At 38.2% G+C, this 21,943-nt stretch overlaps 1 protein-coding gene across 1 annotated transcript; it reads right to left on the bottom strand.

The window, feature by feature from the left end:
- Positions 1-17,608: 17,608 nt before the first annotated feature.
- Positions 17,609-21,278, bottom strand: LOC143559958 (uncharacterized). The gene is made up of 4 exons (XM_077048377.1): positions 21,102-21,278; positions 20,441-20,499; positions 19,115-20,350; positions 17,609-18,307 (listed from the first exon to the last, which is right to left on the bottom strand). Exons 1-4 carry the CDS (start codon positions 21,226-21,228, stop codon positions 17,609-17,611), a joined length of 2,121 nt encoding a protein of 706 aa, XP_076904492.1. The 5' UTR covers positions 21,229-21,278.
- Positions 21,279-21,943: the final 665 nt, after the last annotated feature.

The raw sequence follows: 21,943 nt of genomic DNA, 5'->3' as shown, positions 1-21,943 counted from the left end.
GATATGTACTGCTTAGGATCCGTGTACTTATAGCAAAATCTTGCTATATGCCCTACCTCTCCACACGAAAAACAGTAGTTTCTCCCCCTTTGACTTGGTGGAGAGAAATAACTCTGGTTTTGTCTGTTATCATAGTACCCCCTGGATTTGACATTTTGGGGTGGAGTTTGTCTAGGAGGGTGTTTTGGGAAATTATGTTTTTCATTAACGTTACCCTCCTTTACAAACTGGGTACTATGTTCCACATAGACTTTCTCAGATTTAGGATTAAACTTTTTCTTCTGAGAACTTCTTGTTGTTGTTGCCTTTGACTTAGATGGTGGTGGGCCCGATTTAGTTGTGGAACCTAAGTCTGTGGCATCAACATTTTGTTTGGACTCAGGAGCCGGGTCAATGACTTCTTTACCCTTAGACTTAGAAATTTGGTTTGTGTCCTCGGGTATATAATCATTTGATTCATCATCCGGCACAGCTCCTGGTGTGCTTGAAAATTGATTCAGGATCGGGGGTGGGACATTGTTATATCCCACGCCTCTTTCCTTTTTGCCTCGGAACTCGGGAATGATGTGTTCTAATAAATAAGATGAATTTGAGTAACTTTTTAATTTGAAATTCAATGATTCAAAATCAGCTTTCAAGTTTTCCAATTCTTTTTTCAAAACATTATTCTTATTTATGTGAAAATTGATAGAGTCTTGTTGATTCAGAACACATATTTCAAGTTCCTTGTTCTGACGCTTAAGGCTATCAATCTTTTCTTTAAAAACAGACTCTTTCTGCTTCCAAGCCTTATTCTGTGCAAGCGCGTCAGTCAGTTCCATTAAAGATCTTGAGGCTGCTTGTTTGTAAGCCTCGAGATCTTCAATTCTCTCTTTTAGAGATTGAATTTCTTGTTCATACAATTCACATTTTAAACATTTAACATTTTCTGGTTTGGGAGTTGATGGGTTAGAACTTACCTTGGCATTTGATGTCTCTGCCATGAATGCAAAGCAAAGATTCCCAGCTTTTTCCAGAAACGATGCAGAAGTTGCTTTAGACTCTACTTCGTTGACTTCTTCAACTTTAGCAGCCTCTGCGGGAATTGTCGAACATGGAGATGTTTGAGGAACATTTGACTCTTTTTCGTGATCCTCCTTAATCTCCAAAGATACCACTTCAACCTCAGGTTCTCCTTCATGGACTTCAGCAGCTGGTTCATCGACAGTATATTCTTCATTGGTCGAGGAAACAACAGACTCTGTTTCAGAGTTTTCATCTACTACTGTGACATCAGCCATGTTGATGCTCAAGTTCCATGTCTCGCCTTCATCCCCTTGAACTGCAAGAGCAGTTTCGTTGTTGATGTCGACGTTGTTTGCTGCGGTTTGATTTTGAGGGACCAGTTGTCTCTCAAGGTTGACAGTTGCAGCTGCTGCAGCAGGAGTGGATGATGATGAAGTGGTTCGGAAGGGATATTGGTGACCTTCCCTTCTTGGCTTCGAGCACTCCTTGGCAAAGTGACCAAGTTCGCCACAGTTGTAGCATTTTACTTTGTTTTTATCAAAGCCGAACTTGGATTTGTTGTTTATTGAGAGGGCCTGACCTGTTTTCTTCGTCCACTTTCTGGCCCTTCGGAACGCACTGCCAAGAGCCCACATAATGTCTATGCGTTCCATATCATCTTCGTCAAGCTGTTCATAGTCATCGCTGTCCAGATGACTATTTCCTAGCTTACCCGCCACCATTAAACTGTAGGACTCAATTATCGTGCCTAGAGTTGCCATGTGTTCTTTGGCAACCTCCACTGTTACTGTTCCCAAGCCTTCAGTATTCAACGTTGCTTTCTCCGTTGACTTGGGTCCGGAGTTAGTACTTGAGTTTCCAGAAGTTGATAGTGGGACGGAAGATCTCGTTTCAGTCCCCTTTGATTGATTTGACGTTGAGGAGACAAAAGCAGTCTTCATCGGAGCATGATCAGTTGAATCTGACAAAGGAGGTTTTGACATGTAAAGTGATTTGTCAGAAGTTGATCTCGGTTTTCTGGAAGAGGCTCTTAGTTCAGCCTCTTCGTGTCTGATTTCTTTAATAAAATCAGACAGGAGAATCGTCTCCAGCTGATGACTTCTTCTCATTACTGTCAGGAAGGTGCTCCAGCTAGGTGGAAGTCCTTGTGCAAGACATCTAACTTTCTCAGTCCCTGTAGTTTTGACGTTATAGGACTTGAGTTCTGACATTAGATGGTAAAATCTCGACAGTAACGACTCAATATCTTCTCCCGACTCTGGACTAAACAGATCAAATTCACGCTTGAGCTCCCGTGCGTGAATTTCTCTAAGGGAATCAGATCCTTCACATCGGTCAACCAGTGCGTTCCAAAGAGTTGACGCTGTAGTAAACTGGTTAAACTGATGAAAAAGATCAGTGGAGAGTGCTTGTGATAGTAAGGAGAAGGCTTTCTTCTCAGCATCGAAGGCTATCTTTTGTTCTTCAGATAGCCTAAAGTAGCTCAACGACTCACCATCATCATTCGTTGGATGCACCCAACTTGTCTGGACAGCTTCCCAAAGTCCAGGATTTACACCTGTTATATGAATTTGAAATCGTGTCTTCCAGGTAGTAAAGTCGTTTAATGTCATCAGCTTTGGTGGCTTGTTGTAGCTTCCCGATTCAGAATCGCTTTCGAGAATCGATTGGATCCTCTTGTTGGTACTCGAACTTGAAGCCATTTTTGATCCTTTGGTTAACTTTGAACTGTTGATCGAATGAGTTTGATTCGATCGGATGAGTGACCTATTCGATCGAATGTGTTCTGGTTCGATCGAATGTCTCTCTGAAATACAGATCTGATCTTCCGAAAGTTATTCGATCGAATGTGAATCTGGTTCGATCGAATGGGTTAACAGATTCGATCGATTGAGTGTATGGTTTGATCGAACGGGTTCTGACAGCCGAATAAGACAGTGATCGAATGGACGGATCGAATGTGTGACTTATTCGATCAACTGGAGACTGGTTCGATCGAATGAACGAATCTGGTTCGATCGAATGAACTTGGAGTATTTCTAGGCGGGAAAAACTGATTCGGTCCAAGTTCAAACTGGTTCGATCGAATAGGAGGGCTATTCGATCGAATGAGTTCCAAAAATAGACTGGTTCGATCGGAAAATCTGGAAATTCCAAAATTAGGAGATTTTGACGGATTTTCGAATTTTGAACCACAAACACGAATCTTAGAAGATCAAGGAGCAAAGTAAGATCAAAATGAGACTTTTAACACAAAAACAGATGAACACCAACCAAAAAACGGATCAAACACACCAAAAACACGAAGAACACGAAGAACGCGAAGAACGTTCTTGACGAAACTCGAACTTTTAACACACTTTTCCAAGATCAAAACACCAAAATATGACAATTTTAACAGTTTTTGACAAGAACACGACGAACACCAAGATCAAAAACACCAAAAATTCGGAATTTTCCGGCAAAAATAACGATTTTCGCGAGAAAAACACGAATTTCACCACGAATCTAACGTGAATCAAGAACCAAAGGCTCTGATGCCACTTTGTCGGACCGGTGCGGGACACGGTTTCCCAACGATTCACGGGGCAACGTGTTAGAGTGCGGAATCCTCTAACACGGCGATTCGGTGGTGATCAACAACGCGCGGTAACGATTCCTAAGACGGTTTGACACCTAGGGACGGAGGAAAGGACCGACACGTGAAGAACGGGCAGAGAGTATTTCAGCAGAGTGGTGGTTCGTGACTGTGTGTAGAATGTGTGCTCTTGTGAAATTTCCTAAGTTTCGTTTATATATCGAAAACTGGTTCGATCGAATGAGTCTCTCATTCGATCGAACGAGACCTGGTTCGATCGAATCAGTCACTGATTCGATCGAATCAGTTTCTTTTGACATTTTCGTGTCCGTTAACTTAGTTTCACGATCGTTATCTTCATATCGAACCATCCTGATAGAACTGGGGACATACACATGACATTTCATGTCCTAACAATACTTAGTTAGAAGGACACATACTTGTATGTGGTCGGTCCAGTTGATCCATTGGATCTTCAGGATTGCCGTTTACCTGAAGACTTTGACGTGATTGGGGCGATTGAAGTCAAAATTTTTTTAGGGAAATGAAATTACTTTTCAAGTCTACTACTTCGTATGAAGTACCTTTGCTTTGTTAAACGGAAAATTGATCCACCCTTGGAAAATGATATATATACTGATTGTGTGAGCTTAACTAGTGAAGTTATTAGGCTTAAAAGGCTTTAGGACAATCATTGTATGTCATGGTAACTTTTTATGGTGCGTAAAAGTAGATGTGATACAAATTAAATTTTACTTGATTTTATGTAGAAACTCCTTAAGAGTTTTGCGTGTCTTCATGGATATCTTTCCAAATGATAGGCAGAAAAGTGATTACCCAGTCATACACGAGCTCGTAAGTGTTCTGATTCCCGTGAAGAAAGCGTTTCAAGACACTGCAGTGATCCAGATTCGGGACTTGCAGTTGTTTATTACTCTGAAGTCTATAAGTATGTTTATCAAAATATATATATATATATATATATATATATATATATATTTAAAGTTATTGTAACATATTAGTGATCATAAAAGCAAGACTTCTCTATCTTAGAGTGAGAAGAAGAACGGGAAGCAGATCAAGAATATTTACAACTTAATCAGACACTATGGGTCGAAGTCAATTCTGGATGACTTGGGGAAAGCCAAATACGCTTTGAGGATAGATAGGAGGCATCAATATTTCTAAGTTGTTGCCCACTTAAACTTTAAGGATTAATTGAACCTAACTAGTATCACAGAAACGATGAAAACCATTTTTAGTTATACCTGCTTACAACCTGTCTCTATAAGTCATAATACAACTAAACACGAATCTATGTGACAGTCACGTAGTAAGTATGATTCCTGTTCGGATCTTTTCTAAAACATAGCAGTCCCTACCGAGACTGAAATTTGATCCCTTATACCTTATTTTTTTACGTTTTTGTACTTAGATAGTTTTATGATTTCTTAACTGGTTATTTAGAATTGATCATGCTATTTATTTCTTAAAGGACAACTGTTAAAATCTTAAGGGTTAAATTTTGAAATTTTAGGCGATGTTGTTGAATAGGCGAAGTTGTGAATAACTTCGCCTAGGCGAAGTTATCCGTAACTTCGCCTGTATAACAGAGGCTCTATATAAAGGATTTTAAGGGTTCAAACTGTTCATCAGAAATTCCAGCGAAGTTATCCGAAATTTCAGGCGAACTTATATCTTTTCCGGCGAACTTGATTCGTTTCCGTTTCGATCCTTTTTCTCAGTTTCTTTCTTAGATTCAAGGTGTGTGTTATCGATTAACCGTATATCCAAAGACAGTGGTGCTTTTCATACGTCGTTTTGAACGGTTTCGTGACCTCGGTCCGGTGACCTTTCAAAACTGAGATTTACAAGCTTGTATTACGTGTTCATGGACGATCTTTTCATCTAACCATCCGTAATATCATGTGTTAGAGTCTCCTGGATCGTCAAACTTTGCCGAATCATCGGATTCCGGCTGTTAGAATCCTAACAGTCGCCGATTCAGTTCAGGCAAAGTTAGGGTTTCGGCGAAGTTATCCGTAACTTCGCCTGACGATTAAATTTCGCCTGAGACGAAGTTATTCGCAACTTCGCCTGAGGCTTAATTTCGCCTAACCCTTATCTTCGCCTGAGGCGATGTTGTGATGAGGCGAAGTTATCACTAACTTCGCCCAGACCATTATACTTAAAATTAATTAGACGAACTTAAAGATGAAGCGAAGTTGTTCCCAACTTCGCCTCACCTTTAACTTCGCCTATACAGGTTTGACCACAACTTCGCTACTGGTAATCAAGCGAACTTGTGTACAACTTAAACGTTTATCTAACTTTGTTCGTTTAGTGCAGATATGGCTGCTGTTGGAGGTGCAGGAGGTGCAGGTGATGACGGTGATGATCACAGACAGTTCTTCCTAGCTCATAATCAGTTCATAACACTTGACCCAGATGCAAAGGGAGTGGAGGACTATAGGGAGATAATTACTTTTCTCCTGCGCTCAAGGATATATCATGCAATAACCACTACCCTGCCTATTTCCCTACCGAATATTGAAGACTTTTGGGAAACGGTAGAGTACGATTGCCGGGTTGAGCCCCCGGTTATGCGAGCCACCGTAAATGGTCAAGTTGTTCAGTTTTCTTCTGAACACATACGGGTGGCGTTGCAGTTTGGTGAAGAGACGAGGGATGACCCAACGGAGTTTGTTGCGCCATTCCGTGATGGGGCGTTCCTCAGGATGGGGTATTCTGGTCTCTTAGGGGACACTCAACGGATGAAGGGATTTCTTTTAGATCAGTGGCGCTTCCTTATGCACGTCATGATCGTATGTATGTCAGGACGGAAGGCAGGCACTGATGGAATGGGTGCGACAATGCAGTCTGCTATGACTGCGTTGACATATAATAAAAGATATTCTTTCAGCCAGATGATCTTTTACGAGATCGATCGGCAACGAAGGGCTGTGGCGCGGGAGTGGTTTACAATGTATCCTCGATTCCTACAGATGATTTTCAATCATGTGGCTCCGACGCTACCTCAACGACGCCCTATTCGATACGTGGAAAGTGTGACAAAACATATCTTTGCACAGTGTCGCACTTCCAGCGCACGAAGCAAGCCTGAGCTGCGTCCCAGGCATACTCCGCTCTTTGGGTACCTTATAAACCCGGAGTATGTGCCTGCGGCAGGGGACGAGTTCAGAGACCCAATACCACAACAGGCGGCAGCACCCCAGGCTGTATCAGCTGCGCCTGCTGTATCTGCTGCTGTGTCAGCGGCAGAGATTGACCTTGATGACATGTTGGGAGGCCATGGAATGTTTGATATGGACCGAGTTGATCCACAAGAGAACATTCAAGTCTCGGGTCCACAAGCAGATTTTGATGATGTGATGGAAGAGGCTAGAAGGATGATGGTAACGCATGTGAGAACGGTTGGTAAACAAAAGCGAATTGTTGATGACGACGATGAGGAAGATGATGAAGAAGAAGCTGTGCAGCTGGTGAGAAAGCGTTCACGAAGGGAAACGACAGGTATGGGTGTAGGAGCTGGAGAGACTTCACGGTTGGTACGTTTTGCTCCACCTGCCCTATCTGGTATGTCCTTTGTTCCTACCTCTGTGCAGGTATCGAGTACAAGCGCTACGGTTGTTCCCGTAGTGGCTACATCGTCAACTCCAGCAATTGTGTCTCTACCACCTCAAACGCATACTCCATCGGTGGTAGTAGCACGATTTATCGAGTCTACGGTCACCACTACTGCAGGGTTATCGGGTACGGTACCACCTGCGGACACGCCCAGTTCAGACTCGGAACGAATAGCTTCACTAGAGCGGATTGTAGCTGAGCAGTCCAAGACTATACAAAGCCTAGTGGAAGCAAATCAACTGCAGGCATCCCTCCTGGCTGAGCACGGGAAAATTATAGATGCCTTGAAAGTGTTCTTGGCATCTCAGGGGGAGATGAGCTGTAGAGGAGATGAGCTGAGGACCAAAAGAAGAGAAGACCGAGACGATGATCCCAATGCACCGGAAGGTGCAGGTGGTGAGTTGCCAAGAACTACTATAGCTCTTGGGGCTTCCACAGCTGAGGGGGAGTCTGCGCTGGTGATGATGTTGTTGCGGTTGGTGATGATGTTGAAGACGTTGATGATATGATTGATGCGCTGAAAGAGATAGACGATATGTTAGAGGATGATGAGTTGATGAATGAAGATGATGTTCTGCCAATCGATGAGATCGAAAAGATTGGTGCAGAAATTGTGGTTGAGAATGTGATAGAAGAAGGGGAGATTGTTGAAGAAAATGTAGAGCATGAGATCCCTGTGGTTGAACAGTCGACTATATGTGAAGATGCTGCAGTTGACAACACTGAGTGGGAAGATCAGCCAAACTGGAAGGAAGGCTGCGCTCAGTGGTTTGTAAAGACGAAGAAGCCAGCAGTACCGACGATGTTCAAAAAGTCATATAATATAAAGGGATATGCAGAATCAAAGAAGGGAATCATATGCTGGTTGTACGATGAAGAGTTGAAACTATTTGTGATCAAACGTTACGACGGCATTCAGTACTTCAAGAAGATGTTAAGATCCCTGAATACCTTACCGGAGTGTGAGGTGAAAGACTTAGCAAGACTGGGGCTGATAAACAGAAGCGATGATAACATGGCAAGAGTAATTGGGAAAATTGTTTGGAAGGAGGCCATTAAAGATAAAAAGTTTGAACTTCTGAAGCCTCAGAAAGGGAAGTTAGTAGAAGACAAAGATAGAAGGATACGGGCAGACGGCAAACCATGGATGGTTATGAAGTATAAACCAGTCCGTCATTTAAAAGAAGTGCCGATGAAGGTGATGCCCAAGAACGTCTTGAAAGACTTGAAGTGGTGGTACGTGGATTGTGAAACAGCTGAAGCGGTCATGGAGGATGAAGATGAGCAAGAGATCATGAGAGTGTATGATCCTATGCACTTGGTCAATCTGTCTCAAGCTGACTTGCAGGTACTACACGCTAAGAAGATTTTCTACATTCCTGCTTGGAAAGAGGAAGCTAAGAAGTACCAGAAGTTGGTTTCTGTATGTGTTAGACAGGGAGTGCATGCTTGAAGAGATGAAGAGAGAAGACGAAAGATTACAAGACTCAAGCTTTGAAGATCAAGACATGAAGCTACTGCCAAGGGGGAGTCTGTTGGTACATAAATGTCATTAGTTCATAGTCTAGCGTTTGTAATCGAGTCTGTAATGTAATTATGTTTAAGTTTATGTTTATGTATGTAAGCGATGTTATCAACAAGTTCGCTTAGGCGAACTTGTTGAACAAGCGAAGTTGTTGACAAGTTCGCCTAGGCGAACTTGTTCAACGAGCGAAGTTACAGACAACTTCGCCTGAGGCGAAGTTGTCGTGTATTTAAGTAACCTACGGGTTTACGAGAAAGAGGTTGGTCAGTTAGTGTTTTGGTTATTCACGTGTAATCCAGTAGTTCAGTGAACGTGTCGAGAGTCTGTAATAGACGTGTTACAAGTTATAATACATAACGTGTTCGTTTGTATCGCGTGTGTTTGTTATTAGTATTCTACGCTCGTATCTACCCACGCAGGGATTCCGCACCTGCGTAGATAGCGATATCCCGTGTAAGATCCGTCCGGGAACCTACAAATACATCAGCTGAAATCAACCCAAACAGACGTACAAAACTCCGGTTATCAGATTTTTAATAAATGAGCGAGCTAGTACTTACCAGAATCCGATCAGCGAGTCGGGTGTCGGATTTTTGGTCAGTACACTCAAAATTCAAAGATGAGTCAAAAATCCTTCTGGACCGAAAGCTAGTTCCGAACAGAAGTGATAGAAATTGATCAGTCAAAGTTGTGGACCAAATTGCCCTTAAATGGGTCGGGGTCCAATTGATACGTTTAATCCCCTCAATCACAAAAAATTGATTGAGGGTTATTGTTTAGTGAATAATTATGAATATAATTACAAAAGGCAACTTATCCGAGAGACGCTTAGAAGGATGTGAAATGTTGACTCAAAGCTCGAGAAACACCAAAGGAAACCGTCAACTTGTTCTTGAAAACAAAAACACTAAAATCGGAGGATGTAGGCTAAAAGAAACGGTGGAGGAATGATATTTCAGTAACATTCTACGGTTTGGAGGTGTGGTTTGTTTAAATAGCCAGAAGTTCAACTTGTTAGACAAGAAAATGATTTGTTAAGGTAAACGAATATTGCATTGATGACAAAATCGAGTATTTTGAACAATATAATAACATGGAAAATCATTGGAATGAACCTAGACACTATTCCATATCAGATTATTTTTCTTGGAACTCAATTTTCGTTATTTAGGATTGATTAGGGAAAGATTTTACATTAAGTTGGGGAGAAGTTGTGGAGGGAGCCAACTTCGCCATAGGTGAAGTTAGGAAAACTTCACATGTTGGTGAAATTAGGACAACTTCACAAAGCCCGCGAAGATGTTTATCTATATATATATGTGTGTTATGTTTAGGGTTAAGGTAGTTGATCAGAAAAGAGAGAGTGAGAGCAGAAAAGTTGTCTAGAGAAAATAGATAGGGAGAGTTCCTGGGCAGACCTGAGGTAGAGCTCACCTCGGGTCGGCCGTAACATGTTTCTCTTTCGGTATGTAATGTGTTTTGATTAATATATAAAGCGGTTTGCAGATTTGTTTATTTCGTTCGTGTGTTTGTTTGTGTGTAATCGTGTTCTTCGTCTCCAACACCATAAACAAGTCTAGGAGGATTCCGCACTCCTAGACATCGTGCAGATCTCGTATCGATCACCATCACACCGAGGACTTACAGTACCTGTTGTCCAAAATTTGATTTTTTGGTAGAACTAGCCCTTGAAGTTCCAAAATTGCATATTTTAGACATTTTAAGGTAGGGGTGTTCATCGGATCGTATAACGGATTATTCGGGTTATTCGGATTTGAAATTTTTTATACCCTATCCGAAATCCAATCTGATCCGAATTAGGAATATTCCTATCCGATCCGAATCTATCCAAATTCAATTTGGATCGGATTCAGATAATATCCGAATAATCCAAAATTATCCGAATAACCCGAAATAAAGCAAAAAAAATTTCTGTTTTTTTGTTCCTAACATTTAATAGTTTAGAACCACAATAAACATACAAAACGGAAAATATGAATTACTCTTAACATAAATTTAAAGTTTAAACTTCAAATAATAGTCTAAAATATATATCAAACCGGAAAATACCCATTAAAACATGTTTTTTTATTCGGATTAATCGGATATTCGAATAATCCGAACAATCCGATTTTTTTAAAATTCCATATCTGAATCCGATCCGAATCCGAATTACTTATTCGGATATTCGGATCAATCCGATCTGAAATATCCGAATAAGAATTCTGATCGGCTTATTTGGGTTTCGGTTTCGGTTCGGATTTTGGTTTTTTTCAGATTTCGGATTCTTGAACACCCCTATTTTAAGGTATTTTAAGAGTTTCTAAGGGCTATTTGACAAGTTTGAAAGTAAGGGAAATATAAACTAAGTTAAACACAAACAAGATACTCATAAATGCACAATTTTATTTATACAAAGGATCCAAATTACATTCCCGAATCGGGTAAACAAATAAGAATACGATACGGAAAGTCCAAAATGTTACAGTATCCCCTACTTTTGGGAATTTCGTTCCGAAATTAGAGAATTAGTTGTAAAGAACATATGAGGATACTTTAACTTCATTTGATCTTCACGCTCCCAAGTAAACTCTGCTCATTGTTTAGATTCCCAATGAAGCTTAACTAATGGAATACGACTTCGTTTAGTGACCTTGTCTTTTTGGTCTATGATTTCAACGGGTCTTTCAACAAAATGCATGGTCTCATCAATACGAACTTCGTCGAGAGGTATTTGAAGATTACCCTCGGCAAGACATTTCATGAGGTTCGATACATGAAATACTGGATGAACATTTGAGAGTTCAAAAGGGAGTTTGAGTCTATAAGCAACAGGACCAACTCTATCAATGATTTCAAAAGGACCAGCAAAATGCAGATATAGTTTTCCTTTCTTTACAAATCTAACCACTCCCTTTCACGAGGATACTTTGAGAAGAACTTGATCACCGAAATTGAATTCAAGAGATTTCCTTCTTTTATCCACATAACTCATTTGATGACCAGAGCGGCGAGAAGATTTTTACGAATTTGAGCAATACGATCGGTCGTTTCTTGTACTAATCTGGACCGGTGATTTTAGATTCTCCGACTTCGTTCTAACAAATAGGAGAACAGAATTTATGACCATAAAGGGCTTTGAAAGGTGTCATACCAATGCTTGAATGAAAACTATTGTTATACGAAAATTCGATGAGCGATAAGTGAGTATCCCAATTGCCCCCAAAATAGAGGACACAAGAGCGAAGCATGTCTTCTAGAGTTTGAATCGTACGCTCGGACTAACCATCGGATTGAGGATGATAGGAAATACTAAGATCCAAACGAGTTCCCAAAGTTGTTTGAAGAGATTTCCAAAAGTGAGAAGTAAAACCACCATCTCGATCGGAAATAATAGTTAACGAAGTTCCATGATAACTAACACTCCTTTCGACGTAAATTCGCGCCAACTGATTAACATAATACTTTTCTTTGATAGGTATGAAATTAGCAGATTTTGTCAAACAATCAATGATCACCCAAATACTATCATGTTGCTTACGAGTAGAAGGAAGCTTAGTACTAAAGTCCATAGCAATATCTTCCCATTTCCACTCGGGAACGGGAGGTTGCTCGATTAAACCAAAGGGTCGATGATGCTCGGCTTATAATTTAGAACACGTGAGATATTTCAAGACATAAAGAGCAATGTCTTTCTTCATTATGGGCCACCGATAAATGGAGCGAAGATCAGCTTACAAGTTATCCGCACCAAGATTAATAGAATATTGTGACTTATGAGCTTCGTCCATAATGAATGTGCGAAGTTTGTCACAATTGGGAATCCAAAAGCGATTAAGAAAATAGAGCAAACCATTAGGCTTAGATTCCAGTTGAGTTTCCGCACCACACGACATCTCGTCATACATATTGCCTTCGGTGACGGATTCGTATTGGGCGTCAAGGAATACGGTTTTCTAGATCACTTTGAGCAAGAACACAGGTAGAAGAACATATTTAACTATTTCTTATGACTGAGAGCGTCAGCCACGACATTTGCTTTACCGGGATGGTAGCAAATTTCGCAATCATAGTTGCTATGCAACTCGGCCCATCGACGTTGTCTCATATTGAGTTATTTTTTTATCAAAAATGTGTTGGAGACTCTTATGGTCGGTAAACACTATGCATTTGGTATCGTAGAGATAGTGCCTCCAAACCTTTAAGGAAAATATGACGACACCAGGTTCGAGATCGTGCGTCGTATAATTCTTTTCGTGAACCTTGAGGTTTGTCTCGAAGCGTATGCGATAACCTTGCCTCGTTGCATGAGGACACAACGAGACCTTGGTCAGAAGCATCACAGAAAACGATGAAATTTTCATTCCCTTCGAGAATGGTGAGAACAGGAACATTGCAAAGCATGTCTTTTACGGTTTAAAAAGCTTCTTCTTGCTTTGACCACCACATATAAGGTTTCCCTTGTGTGTTAAAGCGGTGAGGGGCAATGCAATCTTAGAAAAGTTCTGAACGAAACGACGGTACCCCTCCGAACCAAGAAAAGATCAGACTTCGGTGGGAGAAGTGGATATTTTCCAATTTTTAACGACTTCAATTTTTGCGGGATCGACATGGATACCTTTGTCGTTGACAATATGACCCAAAAATTGAACTTTTTTAAGCCAAAACTCGTACTTAGAAAACTTGGCGTACAACTGTTCTTTCCGAAGGAGGTCAAGAATAGCATGAAGGTGCTCTTTGTGATCGTTTTCGAATTTTGAGTAAATCAAAATATCATCGATGAAAACAATTACGAACTTGTCCAAGTAGGGTTTACACACATGGTTTATGAGATCCATGAAAACCGTTGGTGCATTAATTAGCCCAAAAGGCATAACACAAAATTCGGAATGCCCATATCGAGTACGGAATGCAGTCTTGAGGATGTCATCTTCATTAACGTGAAGTTGATGAAAACCCGAACGGAGATCGATCTTCGAGAGCAATGTTCCTTTGTCAGTGGCTTATTTATAATACTTTATGTGATAACGTTGGAACATAAAGACAATTAGAGAGTTTCAATGTCGGTGAAATCTCAATCGCTCCCCTTCTCTTACATCCATTATCCCTTTGTTTGCCAATTGGATGTGTGTCTTCGATGGTTTTTATGATGAGATAAAATCTGACAATTCATAAGACATGTGACAGTGGCGTCACAATCAAAAATACACTTTTTATCTTGCTTTTCATAACTAGTTTGAGCCATATTAGCCTGACTTAAATGTTCAAGGCTATATTGCAACTTTTAAAACATTCTTTTACAATAAATGTTAATGTTTGTGATTCATTTGATTCCTTAAGGTTTTAATTAGAATCTTCTAAATCCAAGTTATAAGAAGATGGGTCCATGAACCCGTTACTTACAATACCACTGAAACCGTCATCGCCAGGGACGTCATTATTAGTTTGTTACAATGGTCACATTCTTCTCTGTCGCCAGATAACCACCATTGGTTCTATTATAAGAACCATGGTTTCCGCAACCAAATCTGCAACCATCACCACCGCTTTTGCCGGCACATAGACGATCTGAGGATCATAAACAATATTTTGATGCCATGTTACGAAACGTATTTGGCATGTCATGGATTTTTATTATATTTCTGAATGAATTTCAAGAGAAAAGAACCATAATTTATATATAAAAAAATGGTTTAAACATGAAAACTACAAGTTGTTCATGGCTGGAAATTTGTTGTCTTTAACCCTTGATTGTAACCGATTCCAAACAAAACTATTTCTTTATTCAACAAAATGGGTCTTGCACGCAATACCCAACCTAGACCCGATTAATGGTATTCTCCAAACCCGCTAAGCGGTTCTATTTTAAATAACCGGATCCAATCTGTTCGGGTCTTGCGGGTCTTACCCAGTTTTTGCTCACCCTAACAGGTACACGAGACCAGACATATCCTTACCAAAAGTAGGTAGGTATAGATCAATATAGAGAATATCAATTTGATTCTCGACATAACAGCAGTGTCGACCAGAATTACTAATACAAAAATCATGCGTAAAACAATCATAGTCGTATGTTCCATTGATAACCTCTCCTTCAAACCTATTTACTTTCCTTAAACTCCCCAACATGACATAATTATGCAGTTAATAGGACACACAGTTGTATTTCACATACTAGACGGATACTCGCGCGATGCAGCGGGTGTTTGACTCTATTAATCACGCAAAAAATATGAGTGTTTATGGCTCGGTTAAAACCTTAAAATCCTTTAAACCGATCATTGATTTGGCTTCTTTTTTCTTCTTTTTTTTTTACTTTCGGTTAGTTGGTCGGTTTCAAATATTTCAAAACATAGTGAACGATTGATTCGCGGTTTATACTGGCAACCGACCATATGGCACTAGACCAGATTGTAAATCTTAAATGCATTTTAATCTTTTTTATTATTAATTATTAGATATGTTTAGTTATATATATTAGATATAGTTAAAATGTAATTGAACATAAATCTTTTTATTAAAATAACTTGGCTATACAACTTTAAGTTAACCTAATTGCAATATGATTCTTTTTGTGATATTTGTTATTATCATTTCGCGTCCTAGATCTTCCATTAGTATTTACCATTTATGTGGCTAAAATTATTATTCTTTATTTATGATCCTCTCAAGTATCATATTATGTTTGTGTTTAGTTATAATTTGTGGTACATTTAAATTGATAATTATTTTAAACTAAATTTATTATTAAAAGTTTAAACTGTAAAACCAAACTGGAACCAAGCCGTTGGTAACGATTCGGTCTCAACTTTCAATTGTTGAGTTTGGTTTTGGACGACAAAATATTAGTATTAACGGTTGGGCTTATAAGTTTAACTTAAAACTATCAAAACTGGCACTAATCACCCATACGTAACATATTAATTTATTTAAATTGAAAAAATTTATAACAATATCATATTCAAATTAAAGTGAAAATAAAATGCTCGTTTTTATGATGTTATTTTTTTATAAAAATATTAACGTATGAAATGGCTAAGTCGTTTAAAAATCATGGGTGGGAAGTTAGTTTAAAGTTTAAATTAAAAACATAATATGGTTAAAGATGATGGACAAAACTTGTAAGTTGAATGAATTGTATTTAAAAGACAAGTTTACTCTTACTAACAGATGTACCTTATGCTAGGGGTGTGCATGGGTCGGTTTGAGACGGTTTTAGGACAAACCCATAACCATAACCAATATGTCGGTTAATAAATAATCATAACCATAACCAATCCATTATGGCGGTTTCGGTTAACCAGTTTTCAAGGTTATAGTGATTCGGTTATGAGTCGGTTAAACGTGACCAAAACATGATGTAATTGAGTATAAAACTTTGGTACTACATATTATCTTAAAAAAATAATTTGACATGACATACTTCAACAAAATATATAATCCATAATAGTCATAATATACATATATATATATATATATATAGGATCAGGATCATGAGAGAACTTTTTTAAAATTGAGAACCATGAGAACCATTTTGGATCACAAAAAACCTAAAAATAAAAAAAAAATCATAAAATAAAAAAAACATAAAAATGAAAAAAGTAAAAAAACCAAAATTCTTATTTTAACATCCCGGTTTCAAAAAAAAAACTCGGTTTAGCCAAATTATATACACATATGTATAATATATACATATATGTACATTTACATGATTTTTTATACACATGTGTATAACTTAATATAAATGACACTGTACATATGTGTATATTACATAACTAGATATTAAATAAAATTATACATATGTGTATAATAAGATGTTTTTTTTATTTTTTTAATGAAACCGGAATGAAATATAAGAATTTTGGTTTTTTTACTTTTTTAAAATTTTTGTTATTTTTTGTTTTATGATTTTTTTTAAATATTTTTTTCAAAGGTGTTTTTAGTGATTCAAAATGGTTCTCAAAGTTCTCAATTTGGAAACTTAGGATCCTTACCATATATATATATATATATATATATTCAAACAAGCAATAAATAGATTAATTTTTAGTAAAATTAATTTATATAGTAAGAAAATGAGAGCATTATTAGTCTATCTTCTTTAATTTTCACCAAATTATCAACAACGTCTTCTAATTATACTCCATAAAGTTGGGAATCTTGTAAATGAGGCGGTTCGGTTATGACGAGTTTGAAATTATCTATAACCAAAACCGACCCGTGAATGGCTATTTTCAAAAATTCATTAAACCGGCCCAATGGTTATGCCGGTTATCGGTTAAAATCGGTTCGGTTATGTCGGTTATGGTTCGGTTAACGGTTATGGCGGTTAATTTGCACACCTCTGCCTTATACACTAGCAATTGTAAATCCCTTAAAATTAGGTGTCTTAATTTGTCATTATTTGATGTATTATATACAGTATAGATAACACGAGTTCACAAGTATATTAAATGTAAACAAAAACCACGTAGAGACATGTTCTTACGATTTTCAAATTGCACATTTCAATCAATCATACCAAAAAAATTCTGGCAAATTAAGCTATTAACATAGAGTCTGTGAGTGGTGAGATATAGACAATATATGATTATAAATACTTCATGATTAAATTAAACATCACATAGTTGCACAATTTTCTACCAAAATTTTTCTTATTTTTCTACCCCACAATCATTTAAAGGAAATTCAAACAAGCAAACAACATGACCCAAAAACTAGCATGCCAATAACTTGCAATGCAAGTTACAAAATGTTACATTTTTTCAAAAACTATGCAATATATAAAAAATAAACAAAAAAAGTCCCCTCAAAGAACCAAGATATCATCAACTATTTCATCAATCAAATAATCAATCAACCGGGATTCGATCTCGAAACGCTTCGACATCAAAATCGAGCCATTTTTTGTAACTTTGACCGCTCATATCGAAGTCAACAAGCTCATCAACCATACTATCTTTCGTATCTTCCCACCCTTGAATCTCTCGGTACACTTCTTGAGCTAACCGGTCGGGCCTTGTCACAACGGCTAGCCCTTTGGCCCACACCCTGCACCGCGTCTCCACGCACTCGCTCACACAATTGAACATGAGCCTGCGCCTTAACTTATGTACTTGTTCAACCGGTTTACCAACTTCTAACTGGTCAAACACACGCGGGTTCACGAGCTTTCGAGTCTTACCGGTTGTGAAATCAACAAACATGGTCTCAATATTTGCAAGCACTTCGGTAACATAACCCGGTTCCCATTTGGTACCCGTTTGGACCGAAGAAGCCGAGTCAAGTAACTCGGTGTCAACATCCATCAGGCTCGGTGCATCAATGAGCAGGTCCCGGGCTTGAACCGAAGCCGAATTTTGCAAGCAACTATCAACAGTATATGAAGAGTTACAACTTTCGGTTATAAAAGACGGTTCAAGTACCGTGTTCGGGCTCAGTTGTTTACCGAACAGATATTTTCTATACTCGTAGTCACGAAACTTCGGTTCGCGAGGATCGGATGAAAAAAGCCCGTAACTCGAATCATCTCTATTGATTAGGTCCAAGCCCTGAAAACATCACAAAGATCAAATTTAGTGTTTATAATTAGGGGGTGTAAATGAGCCGAGCCCGAACCTCAAGCTCGTCCCGACTCAGTCTCTAGTTTAAAAGCTCAAGCTTCGCCCGTGAGTAGTTTTCTAAGGCTCGAGCTCAGCTCGGATGAAGAGAACTCGTTTATTATTTAATAGTTAGATTATATATATTTTTTATTATTTTTAATATATCCTTATTAACTTTTTTATACAACATTGCATATATTATCTGATATATATTATTTAGTTACTATAAAAACATATATTTAATATATCGAATAGAAACTATACAAAAAATAGGCTGATAAGTAAAGCTCGGACTTGGGATCGTTTAACTTACGAGAGCTCGGCTCGGTTTGAGATCTATTTTACAGCTCGATCTCGGCTCGTGAGTAATATATCTTGCTCAAGCTCGGCTCCGGCTCGTTTATTATTTATTAACTAATTTATAAAAACTATAAAACTTTATATATATTTATAATTATAACTTTTAAATATCACAAAATATATATTATTTAGTTATTTTTATAAAAATTTATCTTGTAATAATAATTATTATATAAACGTACAGCTAATCTATTGAATACAAATTATGTAAATAACAGGCTCACAAACCGGCTTAAGCTCGAGTTTGTTTTTAAAAAAGCTTCTTTTTAGGCTTGAGCTCGTATAAGCTCAGCTCGATTCAAACTTTTAGCGAGCCGATCTCGAGTAGCTCAGGAGAAACTAGGTTCGTTTAGACCCCTATTTTTATAATTAGCCATATGTTGATGGCAGGCATACCTGATCAGGCTTGTATGCAGAAAACTTGTGACGCGAATCATCGGTAACCTCGGTTTCAGTTGCCAAAACCGAATCTTGAGAGATGGGTTCGGGATTACCGTTAAGTTCCCTTAACTTTTGCTCCAAAAGGATACTTAAAGCATCACTGGTAATAACATTATGAGTCAAAGATGTTGAGTTTGAAGCATTATTGGACACGAGCACGTTGTTGCGGATCACAGGGCGTGCAATTGGAGCTGTGAAAGTAAATGAAACAACATCAGTTCGGTTATTTTCACTATTGTTAGTGTGATCACTTTCTTCCATAGAGCGTTTTCTTCTGGTCATGGAGTACGGCTCCTTTTTATGAGTCGGTTTCTGAGAAACGGGCTTTCTCAGTTGTTGACTGGTTGTAGAGCATGAAGATTTTGTGGTTGACTTTGTTCGATCAACTAAGCTATTTTGTTTCTGATTGTTCTGCTTTAGTACATTTGAAGTAGCATGATTTCTTGGGGGATTTCTTTCGGGGTTTGACTGAGTTTTGAGCGGTTGTGCTCGGTGATTCTGTCCCTCGCGTTTTTGAACATTAGCTTTGGCTTGAAGAGCTAGAGAGATTGACTTTTTTGGTTCTGAAGATTGTTGACTTTTAACATTCTTGACTTTTGTTGACTCTGTTGACCTTCGATATGGCTCAGGTATTTTGGGTTTTCTAGTCGAATTCTCTATTTTATCACGTGAAATTTTCACTTTAAACGGAACTGAAGTCGATTGTAATGATGATCCAACGAGAGGTATCTTCGATGCAGCTTCCATTATACGCGCGGGAGTACTGGATGACACGAATCCCGAGCTTTTAATCGGGGATAAGAGTTTATTACGTGTGATCGGGATCGATTTAGCAGACTTTGGCGGTAAAGTTTCGGTTTGAAACTTCTCAATCGCTCTACTGGTCAACATCTTCTGAGGGTTGACTTTTGCGGGTCTATAAACAGGCTCCGTTTGAAAGTCAATTTGGTCAAACTCAGGGTCTTTTCTAATGTAACTTGTGGATGCATCTCTAAGTGACTGAGAGTCAAATGATGGGTTAGAGTACGTGTCGGAGAAATTAACAGTCGGCAATGATTCCAATCCCATAAGTCTTGCAACGACACCGGGGGCTTTCGTGCCATAACCGTCTTCATCAGTTATTGAAGTTGCACAACTATAATCACTACTTCCTTTCATACTCATGCCACATATCATGTCATCTTCATCCATCTGTACACAATAAGAGTTGACTTTGACTTACTTTTAAAGATGTAACATTTCATTCACAATGTCAAAACTGTAAGTATAAGAAGTACATACCACACTGAAACGAGTCATGGGCATGTTGCCATCGGTTCTCTTTGTTTGCTTCGGTTGTTCTACATAAATAAAAAGATATGAGAATAATATAATTATTGTAATCATATTTGGCATACCAGCTATATATATGAAAAGGGTTGAGATCATGTACAAATGAGTTTAAAGTTTAAACGTGTGAAGTGTACGAAATGAAGAAATATCCATGCAGTGGCATTTTCGTAGCTATTCTCATAATAGAGTAACTACGCTACAACAAGATACGCAACTTGTGTAGAGTAATAATAATTATTTAATATGCGACTTGTGTTACGCTTAACGGCATCTTGTTGTAGAGTAATAATTACTCTACAACAAGATTGAACTAGAGTATTTATAACGATGCTACAGTATATAACTAGCGTAATTATTATTACTCTAGTTCAACTTTGTTGTAGCATAGAGTAATACGGAAACGCCACCGTGTGTTTTTGCTCATTCATTTCGTACGCTTCGCACAATAAATAGCATTTGTATTTGATCCTTACGCTACATAAAAAGGTTCAAATATTGAGAGAAAAGGTGATTCGGGTCAAACTTTCCTATATTGTTATGAGGGTTTGACCCGTTAATCAACCCACCCAACCCATCCATTTAGCCACCTTTAGAGATCTTGATTTTATACCTGGTGATTCTGATTTGTTTGAAAATAACTTCTTGCGAGATTTTGCATTCCAGTCAAATAAATGGAGAAAACCACCAACATAACCGCCACTACCGCTACCCTTTGAACCATGTTTATGAGCACCCATCTCGTTATGTACGCTTTAAGAGCGGTTGCTAATAATACTTTGTACAAAAACCAAAGTCTACCTGTGAATTTCAAATTTCAATAATGTGATTCATATGAATAATGTTTTAAGGAAAATATTGTCGTCACGTAAACGGTTGACTTTTGTTCATATAGTCAAAACTGGTGTTTAAAAACTTAAAATTGACATAAACTCTTGTGGATTTCTGTCTTGAAAATTTTTTATTAGGAATAATTTATCTAGATGAAATTTGCGCGATCGACCTTATGGCTGAAAGCTACGTGGCCATTGTCAATTTTGAAGTTAAAGATTAACTCGTTTGACACTAACTAGAAGCCAGTATTTGACAATTTACAGAACATGTAATGAATGTCCAACAAATTATCAGAAATGAGTAAACTTGTATACATTTGCAATCACAACAAACACATATACTGATATACATTCAAAGTCTTCACCATTAACTTCACACAAATACAGTCAAATGGACCACATAAACAAGCAATCATAAACGAAGAAAAAACTACATCTTCGGCAAAATCCTTAACAAATTGCAAGATTATGGAAGACCAAATTGCATTCCATTCAATATACGTTCCAGAACATAAACAAAACCACATAATCAGACAAATTATCCGACTTCACAAACACCCAAAATTTTCCTCAATCATCAAACTCAAACCCGATTCAGTAAAAACATAGTCAAACTGCACGG

Source organism: Bidens hawaiensis, unplaced genomic scaffold, assembly GCF_021521415.1.
Source record: "Bidens hawaiensis isolate Kalapana, Puna unplaced genomic scaffold, B.hawaiensis_p1.1 tig00020143_1, whole genome shotgun sequence".
NCBI classification, from domain to species: domain Eukaryota; kingdom Viridiplantae; phylum Streptophyta; class Magnoliopsida; order Asterales; family Asteraceae; genus Bidens; species Bidens hawaiensis.
Note: the sequence above shows the minus strand (reverse complement) of the source record. Positions and strands in the feature narration are given on the sequence as shown.

Bases quoted from the DNA above. Each gene is read 5' to 3' on its own strand.
- LOC143559958 (XM_077048377.1), bottom strand. From the start codon at position 21,228: ATGGGTGCTCATAAACATGGTTCAAAGGGTAGCGGTAGTGGCGGTTAT. The intron at 20,500-21,101 runs GTATAAAATCAA...TTATTTATGTAG, and splicing joins AAACAAATCAGAATCACCAG to AACAACCGAAGCAAACAAAG. The intron at 20,351-20,440 runs GTATGTACTTCT...TATTGTGTACAG, and splicing joins CCATGACTCGTTTCAGTGTG to ATGGATGAAGATGACATGAT.